At 38.8% G+C, this 9,350-nt stretch overlaps 1 protein-coding gene across 1 annotated transcript in view; it reads left to right on the top strand.

Annotated features, from left to right (window-relative positions):
• Positions 1-9,350, top strand: part of brd8b (bromodomain containing 8b) — a 38,400-nt gene that overhangs the window by 4,592 nt on the left and 24,458 nt on the right. Inside the window, exons 6-10 of the mRNA XM_014031457.1 lie at positions 590-670; positions 2,348-2,412; positions 7,574-7,740; positions 7,866-8,057; positions 8,234-8,327. Coding sequence (XP_013886911.1) covers positions 590-670; positions 2,348-2,412; positions 7,574-7,740; positions 7,866-8,057; positions 8,234-8,327 — 599 coding nt within the window. The remainder of the gene's footprint in view (positions 1-589; positions 671-2,347; positions 2,413-7,573; positions 7,741-7,865; positions 8,058-8,233; positions 8,328-9,350) is intronic.

Here is a 9,350-nt window from a genome sequence, read left to right as displayed (position 1 = left end):
AAATGACTCAGCCTGGAACTGAAAATATGGATGGAGGACAACAGAGCTGCTTCATGGAAGAAGAACCTCAGCTTAGCCTGTTAGCTTTAGCATTAGCCCCGAGACTATCATCATATATATGTATTAGCTCAGTGCTACACATTCTCCTCTCGTCACTGAGGTCCTCCATCCACATGACAGAGAGGGGAACGCAAAACACTATCAATGGAAGGTCCCCACGGGGTCAAGAAACAAACTTTTTGTGTGTGTGTGTGTGTGTGTGTGTGTGTGTGTGTGTGTGTGTGTGTGTGTCTACTACAAGTCATGGAGACTTCGTGTCGGTGACTGCTTGCTTCCCCACCTCCCCCTGGACCCCCTCGGATGGTTACACCAGTATGACTGGAAATTTAGTTCTGGTCGCACTATTAAGAAATCAGATTGCATTTGAAAGCAAATTGGTGTAGAGCCCTGCATAACCAAATAATATCTCAAAATAGAACAAACAAGTGTTTTGCCTGCTGTATCTCTTTTGGCATTGAGGGCATTTATGGTATGAAAGTGAAGTAAAATTTAAAATAATTTAATCTTTTTAGTTTTATTGTTCTGCCAGGAAATTGAAGAAGGAGGTGGATCTGATCCAGGCAGGTCACATGGATTCACAGCTCAAGGACCTGTGGGCAGAGGTGACACTGTAAGTCTCTTATCTGTTTGATTGTTTGTTCAGAAGTTGGTCCCTGTTCAGACCTGTGGGACCCTTTTGGACCTGGATGATGCTGGGGTGGGGAGTAATTAATGTTTAATGGCAAAATGGCTGCTTGTGAGCATTTGCATACATAGAGCCAGAGACAGGTGTTTAAAAATGCAGCTGTTCTGACATCGCTGTCACTCAGAGGAGCAGCAGGAGTCACAGAATGTTTACCTCTTATTATGTCCAACAGATCAAACACAAGTCAAACTACGTCTTTTTAGATTTTTTTCTAATAAAATCAACTCAACGTCCTATACTTAGGTTGAATAGTGCAGACAATACTGTTTAAGCCAGTTAAAAGTTGGTTCTTACTATAATAAAACTTGCAGCTTGTCAGTGTTTATAAGGTTCAATCTTTCTTAAATACAGCTTTCTTTAATAGCCTATATGCCATGGACATCCGGCCCAGCACTTGATGCCACTCCCAACACTTCCGGTTCGCGGTCAACACAGTGTTAGCAAAAGATTTTTTCACCTGACAACGACTCTTAATGATCTCCACAGTACAGAATTAGCATATTACATGTACCAACATCAACACAGGAGACGTACAGGTCCAGCCAAGTGGAAAAAAATCACTCCAAAGTGGATTAAAGACATAAAAACAAAGGAAAGATGTTCGTGTTTATGGATCCAGAATTTAGCCTTTTTCACTATTCTGTGGCTGCTTGTTCTGTGAATTTTTCACTTAGAGCTGTGACAATAATATTGTTGGAAAGAGCAGAGTCTGGGCTTTAAATTGATGGGCTACTTGTACGGTTTGGATCGTTTCCCCCGACGTTAGTGAACTGAAAACGTAATGATTATCAGGCGGAGGTTCTGCTGCTCCCCCGGGGGGGTAACGTCACTCGGCTTTAGTCTACGCTGTAATATACACTCTAACAAGGTTTTACTTTTGCATAAAACTCACGACAAAGTTGCATAAAAACATTTCATATAAAACAAACGCACACACCTACCTTTGTACCAGCTGCTGTGTTAGCTTCCTGCTAGCTTCCTGCTAGCTGTCCTCTGGAGGTGGTCTTTCCTCTCCTGGTCTTGGCAGTAAAAGGGGATAAATGTACATTTCCCTTTTGTAACCTCCGTCTTCTCATTTCTGATGTTGACTCTTGAATATCCTCAGGTTTGAAATGTCGATTACAAATGCAAGCGTGAGCTTTTAAAGATAAGTTTTCCCTGTAATGCTATGATCCTCTGCTGTCACCTCCTCATCAAGAGGAAAATGGATAAAAACTAACTACTGGATCGTATCTGCTGCTTAGTGGACACAACAACACACAACAGAACTCACGTTTTATACCAGTAGATCACAGATGCTTCAACTTTGTGACTTTTTCACGGACTAGTACTAGGAGCTAACGCTAAAAACATAGGCAGTAAGCAGGGAGTGGAAGGGAGGAGCGTGGCAAAAATTTTACTGGAAATACGTCATTAATGACCGTGGCATATAGGCTATTATTGTATGTTTTTGCAGTTAAGCAACGTTACACCAGATTGCTGTTCTAATCTTTTCCCATTAGGTACTCATATTTAATCTGTTAGCCTCAATCTAACCTGTCTTCCTTATTATATTTACCACCCAGTTGGTGGTTGTTAAAAAGTGTATAATTCCACCTTTAGAAAGAAGAAACAGGAGGAGGAGGAAGCAGAACAGAAGAGGAAAGCCACAGAGACGGCTTATCAAGGTAGGTTAAGTCACATGTTTGCCTGACATTTCCCATCTTTCTGCTCCCTTTTTTCCCAGCTCACACTCGTTTTTCACATATATCAACAAGATTAAGAGAAAAATATAACTTTCTTTTTGTCATTTCATCATCTTTGTGTTTTTTTAATATCAGACATTTAAAATATTGGCACTTAATATGTTTTGTTTAAAAAAGAGTATGTACAGTTTATGTTTGCACTTTAAAAATGTAATGTTGATGAAGGTCAAGGAGCTGAAAAATGTGATGTGTTATTGTGTTCAAGTGCAAAATGTTAGTCTGGAAGCCTTCTGATGTTTGAAAAAGATCTTTATATGGTGCTGCCTTGTGTAATCTGAACTGAAGATGAACCTGAAAATGTTTTCAGGAACAAAAATATTCCAATATTAATCCACATAAAACTAAAATGCTTCTGCAAAAATATTGTGGACAAACTGACAGCTTCATTATTATCATTCATTATTATTATCATTATTATTTATAGTTTTGTGTTATTAATAATGCTAATGTATTGATATTTTTCTAGTTTTGATCTAAGTTTGCTTGTTTAGCGTCGTCACAGTTGCTAGGTGACATGACGTACGCCGGGGTAAGGAGGGGAGGCTAGACCGTCCAAATTCACAGCCTCTTTTTTTCCAGTCTTCCCGGTCTAACCAACACATCCTCAAAGGTTACAGTAGAGGCTTAATAAATTATTACTTTTAACCTCAACTAATCAGCAACTCCTTTTGTTTATTATTAAAACCTTGGCTTCACTTTAGCCAAATGACTTTTAGAGGCTTGATTTGAGTCAACTGTGGTGTATAAGTACATTTATATCAGCTGCTTTTACAATGATTAGTTCTACCTATCACATCCTTTTCTGTGGTTGTTATTCTGCACATTCTGAAATACTGAAGTGTCTTCCCAAACTCTTCAAACACCCCGACGATATTTCTCAAAAAGCAAAAGCTAAAAGCTATCAGGTACTTCATGTAAAACGAGTCACAACATACTAGCAGCTTTTCTCTGGTTGTTTTTATTTGCAGTTCTTTACATTTTTAGAAAAATAATCCAAGGATTTTGCCTCCTGTGTGTTTCCGTCTGGCCTCTTCGTGATCCATGATGCCAGCAGAGGTGGTCAGCACAATATATCTGTGGAGGCAAAGTTCAGAGTTAATAAACCCGTCAGCTAAATCAGCTTTGTGCAAAAACATAAAGAGAAACAGACCAAAACAGCTTTGTTTTTTTGTTCTTTGGTTTATACAAGTCAAGTTCTGTATGACTTTGGTGCAACCTGGAGGTTTATCAGCTTTTTTTGCCCACCAAGTATAAAGTCTAAAAGAGCTGGTTCTCTTTCCAGGCAGCTGTTTGGACTGCAGATGAACTTCTGCACCTATTTCTTTTTTCTGTCTTGATTTGTTTTTCTTGTGACCGTCCTTCAAGATTATTTTATTTCCCTAATCCTTTTCTCTCAACTATGACACGTTTAACAATAGGCAGAATATATTGTAATGCTACAGCTTTTACAATCTGAGCTGAAGGATCTTACAGCCTTCATTAGCTGACTCTTTGTTGCTCCTTTTGATTCACATTCAAAACGTGAATTAAAAAAATCTTTAAAAGGTAATTGATTTTACATGCATTTTTTCTTTTTTTTTAAACAGAACTGATGACTGATGTTCTGTAGATGGAAACTATTTTATAAAGTAAAACTCTTGACCTGACAGAGATAAGTTAAGCAGCTGTTTCAGATTTGAGCTGGCACACAGTAATAACCATCTGACCAGCATCTTTCCAAAATCCACCTGTTAGATGTACAGTAACCAACACATCTGTTTTGTTATGTTTCAGGATGTCCTGATGCATCTCAGTAATCCAGGTAGAAAAAATCAAAAAGAAAAAATAAGTAGGTCCTCTGGATGTGTTCATCTTTAGTGAAATGTTTCGTCTCTCCTCCAAGAGACTTCTTCAGTCTGAGTTTCAGGTAAACTCAGCCTTATAAGCACTGCCTCCACCTGGACAAACAGGTTAGTCACATGTCAAGTTCACCCCAAAGATCCAGTTCCTCGGCAAAAACAGAGTAATATAGTATATGCTGTTAAGTGTCGGGAGGACTGTGATCAGTAAACATCGGGGAAACAAAACAGCCACTGTTCAAAAGAATGAGCCAGCACAGACGAGTTACATCATCAGGTCAGGACTCTGCAGTTTACACTCATCTACAGGCCAGGGCTCTGCAGTTTACACTCATCTACAGGCCAGGGCTCTGCAGTTTACACTCATCTACAGGCCAGGNCTCTGCAGTTTACACTCATCTACAGGCCAGGGCTCTGCAGTTTACACTCATCTACAGGCCAGGGCTCTGCAGTTTACACTCATCTACAGGCCAGGACTCTGCAGTTTACACTCATCTACAGGCCAGGACTCTGCAGTTTACACTCATCTACTGGTCAGGACTTTGCAGTTTACACTCATCTACAGGCCAGCGGTCACTCTTTCAGGGATGAAGATGTTCTCATCCTTGATAGAGAGGAACGTTGGTTTGAGAGAGGAGTAAAGGAAGCCATCTTTGTGAAGAAAAACCATCCACCATTAAACGACCACCCCGCTTGCATTCACTACAGTCACATAACACAACACGGGTCAGGTGATGGAGCACATGACCCTCTATGAACAATAGAGATAATCAAGCCTATTGTTAGTCGATGGCCCTCTTTGCATGTGACCAACCTGTTTGTCCAAGTGGAGGCAGTGCTTATAAGGCTGAGTTTCACCTGAAACTCATCAGACTGAAGAAGTCTCTTGGAGGAGAGACGAAACGTTTCACCAAAGAAGAACCCATCCAGAGGACCTACTTTTTTTGTTTTTGATATGTTTCAGGATGTTCAGCACATTTGTCTTTTTTACTTTTTCTCCTTTCTTTAAAATTCTTATCAGGACAAGAACTAATTTTCCCATAGAGTTAAAGTCCTGTCCACTGTTTGCATGTGTGACAACATGGAGGAGTAAAAATGACGATCATACAGGGCGTCGGCTCACAGCCCTCATAGCAAATATTTGATTAACAGCAAGCCCTAATAGATCTATCACGTTATCTGTAGTTCTTTTTCATTAAATCACTAATTACGTTCTTTGATTCAACTATCATGAAAAACAGCAGATATATTAAAAATATATAATTTATAAGTAACAGTGATCAGTCAGTCAATAACATAAAAGCTAATTGAAAAATTATTACTTCAACTAGCATTAAATTATATTTATTATTGTTACTTGTTATTGTTAAACAATAACAATAAATATTTACCAGTCAACACTTAGCAAATGTTCACTGTAAACCTGCTTATACTTCAGGATGATACTTGTCTCTGCTGAAATCACCTAAATATCTTCACAACAGGTCATGTTTGTCCAATAGAAACCTAAAAATATTCAAATATATATTATTGTTTTACACTGTGCAAGTATTATATAAATCAGAGGACAAATCGGTTATTATTTAATAATTTATTCTAAATTGTAGCATGACTCTGCAGTGCTACGCTCTGGTTAACAACATGCTACAGATGCTACTATCTGCTAACCAGTTCAATAATTAACAGTAGCTACGTTTACATGGACAAAAGTAATCGGATTAATTGGCTGTTCGGAAAAAAAAGTGCGTCGTGTAAACAGCCCGTTCCGATTATTCTGATCCGATTGAGCTCGATCCGAATGAATTTTTAATACGAATGAAAAGGGTGGGTTATGCCGATTGATAATCGGAATGAGGTTCATGTAAACACTTAATCTGATCATCTTATTCTGATTGTAGAAAACTGACCTGTGTGCTCATGTCTGCTGACTTGGTTAGAGGAGGTGGGACAGCAGCGCTCCAGCTGCGCTGCACCGTGCAGAACTTTTCCTCCTCGCTCTCTTAACAGATGAAAAAGGAGGCAAACAGCAGACGTTGCTTCGCAAAAAATAAAAACACGTATTGCTTTATCTGCAGGCTGCAGCTCAACCGAGGAGACGAGTAACGACATCTCTACCGTTATTAAAAGCTGACACGGGTCCGTCCTGAGCGCACAGAGGAGCGTTGTTTACGTTTGTAATACGGAAGTAGAGCTGAAAGTTTATAACACTGCGCATGTCCGGACTTTTATTCTGAATAAAAGTCCGATGCATGTAAACACTTTTCATGATCGGACTGTGTCCATGTAAACAGTACATTCAGATTATTTAATCCGAATACATTTTAATCCGATCAAAACATTTTGTGCATGTAAACATAGCTAAAGATTGCATTGGCTTTATTAGCTTATTTTTATTTTAAACTGATTAATTGTAAACATTGAGTTAAATAAGATTAAACCTGATTACTTGTGAAATGAGACACTTTCCCTGTTTCTCTTCTATTGGTACATCCATAAAACACACATCTTTCTGATATTTTATAAACATTAGATAGCTGATATACACTTAATACACAAATATTAGTAATAATTTTGTTCATGTTATTAATAGTTTTAACAATTTCTACATAATCAGTCCTTTTCTTTCACTGTGTTGCCAACATGTACAGTAAAGTTAAATCCAGACTCTTTCTGCTTAGTGCTGTGGCCTCTACAGTGGATCACACAGTCATGTGGTCAAAACTCAGTACGGTTGTTAAAAGTACCTTCATAGATTTCCCACGTCTATACTGCCACCTTCTGGCAGGACAAAGAACCTTAATTTATTCATTTGAACTTGGATAAAAGAAAGCTATCTGAATATATCCAACTTTATTGTTTTTAAGATTTTTTTAATGATAGTTTTAGATAACATGATCACAACATCATAGAACTGCTGTCATTCAGGTAAACTGAAGCCTTGCAATAAATGATTTAATAAAAAAAATAAACTTGTACGCTCCTTTGTGAACAGTATCAAAACCAAGGCCTTTCACCAGAAGGTCATTTCTGTAAAGTTTTTCTGTTCCAGTTTGAGGCTTCACATTTAAAAATGTTCATGGACCAGATTTTCTTTATCTTCTTGGAACGTTCTTGAACTTATTTATTAAACAGACAGTTGTTTCTCTGGTGTTGTCGGTTATAATGACGATACTTTAACATGATGACTTCTGTATGATTTCTGTGCTTTGCATTCACAATGGTTTTTCACTCTCTGTTCACTGCAGCGCGGCAAGCTGTAAAAAACACACCCAAGCGCCTCCCCAGTGTAACTGTGCGCTCTCCCCTCGGGGCCAGCCCCACAAACCTGGACACTCAGGCCGATTCTTCAGTCTCTACTCCTCCTATGGAAACAGAAGGCATCACATCCGATGAGACTTCCATCCACTCAGTCGTAAGAAGAGAAAAAAAAGAGAGAAAAACAAATCCTCTCTCGTGTTTTAAAATTAATAACATAAAAGCATATGAGTGTAAAAATGTCAGATTCCAGCTTGTCTCTGCTTGTTGCCTCTCTGTCAGGCTCACGGGGTCGGAGTGTTCCTGCCAGCAGCGGACCCTTCAGCATCTGGGCCCAAGGATGGGAGCCTGGCGGCTCTGGTTGATGACTCCCCACAGAAGAGAATCCTAACTCAGAAAACCACACCACCACCTTCACCTCTTTTATCAGAACTTCTAAAGAAAGGAAACCTGATCTCAGCCAGCCCCCGCCTGGTGAGACCCACATTAGCTTACATCATAATGTCTCTGACTCCTCAGAATGACAGGAAATTAAACACCAAAAAAAGCTGCTTTTTGATCAGCTTGTCTCCCTGTGATTGACAGCAATATTCCTGCTCAAATATTATTATTTTTCTCATATATTTGATCTGATACACGTTTGTGTTCAGGTTGCAGAAGGAGACAACACAGGAAGTTTAACCAACGGAGTTCAGACTGCCACTGCTGCTACCGCCTTACCATCAGGTCACGAGGTCATCACAGGTCAGCATGCTCGAATAAATGTAAATAAATCAGATGTATAACCACTTCTTTACTTTTTAAAATTGATATTTGTAATTAGCATCTAACTCATTTCGAAGAATGAATATTAAATAACTGAAGCTTCCAGGTATTGTCTTAGAATACACGTTGAACATGTCTATTTTTACAATAAAATAAATAGAATGGAACACATACTAATCAGGTACAGAATTATCAAAATGTGAGTGATCCCAGACTTCTTTAAACACATCTTTTCACCATCAATGATGTCTTCTTTTTTATATATTTTTTAAATATTTGACACTCCTCCTTATTTATTAAAAAAAACGCAATTATTTATGATATTTTCTTTATTATTAAGATTTGTAGGCCTTCTGGCAGAACATTGGCCAGTATTTTTCTAGCTGTATGTGAACGACAGGGACTGACCAAAGGAACTAACAGTGAAAACTAATAATGTGATAATGTCTCCACTTCCATCATTGACTGTGAGAATGATGGTTTTGGGTCACACTCGGCAAACAATGAGATGAGTTGGAGTTGAAGCCACAAACCTGGATTTTGATCTCATCAGTTTGTCACAAACCTTTGAATTGTTCAGATGTTCATCAGCAAACTTCAGGCAGACCTGTTTGTGTGACTATGCAGGTGCTGCAGTGTTTCTATTTATTAAGACAAAGTGATGATTGAAAATCTTACTTCAGATGTCCTGATGCATCTCAGTAATCCAGGTAAAAAATCAAAAAGAAAAAAATAGTATAGGTCTTCTGGACGGGTTCTTCTCTAAAGAAACGTTTCATCTCTCCTCCAAGAGACTTCTTCAGTCTGAGAGTTTCAGGCAAAATTCAGGCTTTTAAGCCCTGCCTCCATGTGACTGATACTCACATCACATGGCTATCGTTGACACCTAATTAACACTTATTGTTAACAGAGGGTGGAGTTTGCTTTGCTGGAAACTCGACTCTCTCCGCGGTACACATCACTTGGACAGCACACCACTTCCAAAGCAGAGGGGCGGGAGAC

The sequence above is a fragment of the Austrofundulus limnaeus genome, unplaced genomic scaffold (assembly GCF_001266775.1).
Source record: "Austrofundulus limnaeus strain Quisiro unplaced genomic scaffold, Austrofundulus_limnaeus-1.0 Scaffold1255, whole genome shotgun sequence".
Taxonomy (NCBI): domain Eukaryota; kingdom Metazoa; phylum Chordata; class Actinopteri; order Cyprinodontiformes; family Rivulidae; genus Austrofundulus; species Austrofundulus limnaeus.
This window is presented reverse-complemented; position numbering and strand designations above follow the sequence as displayed.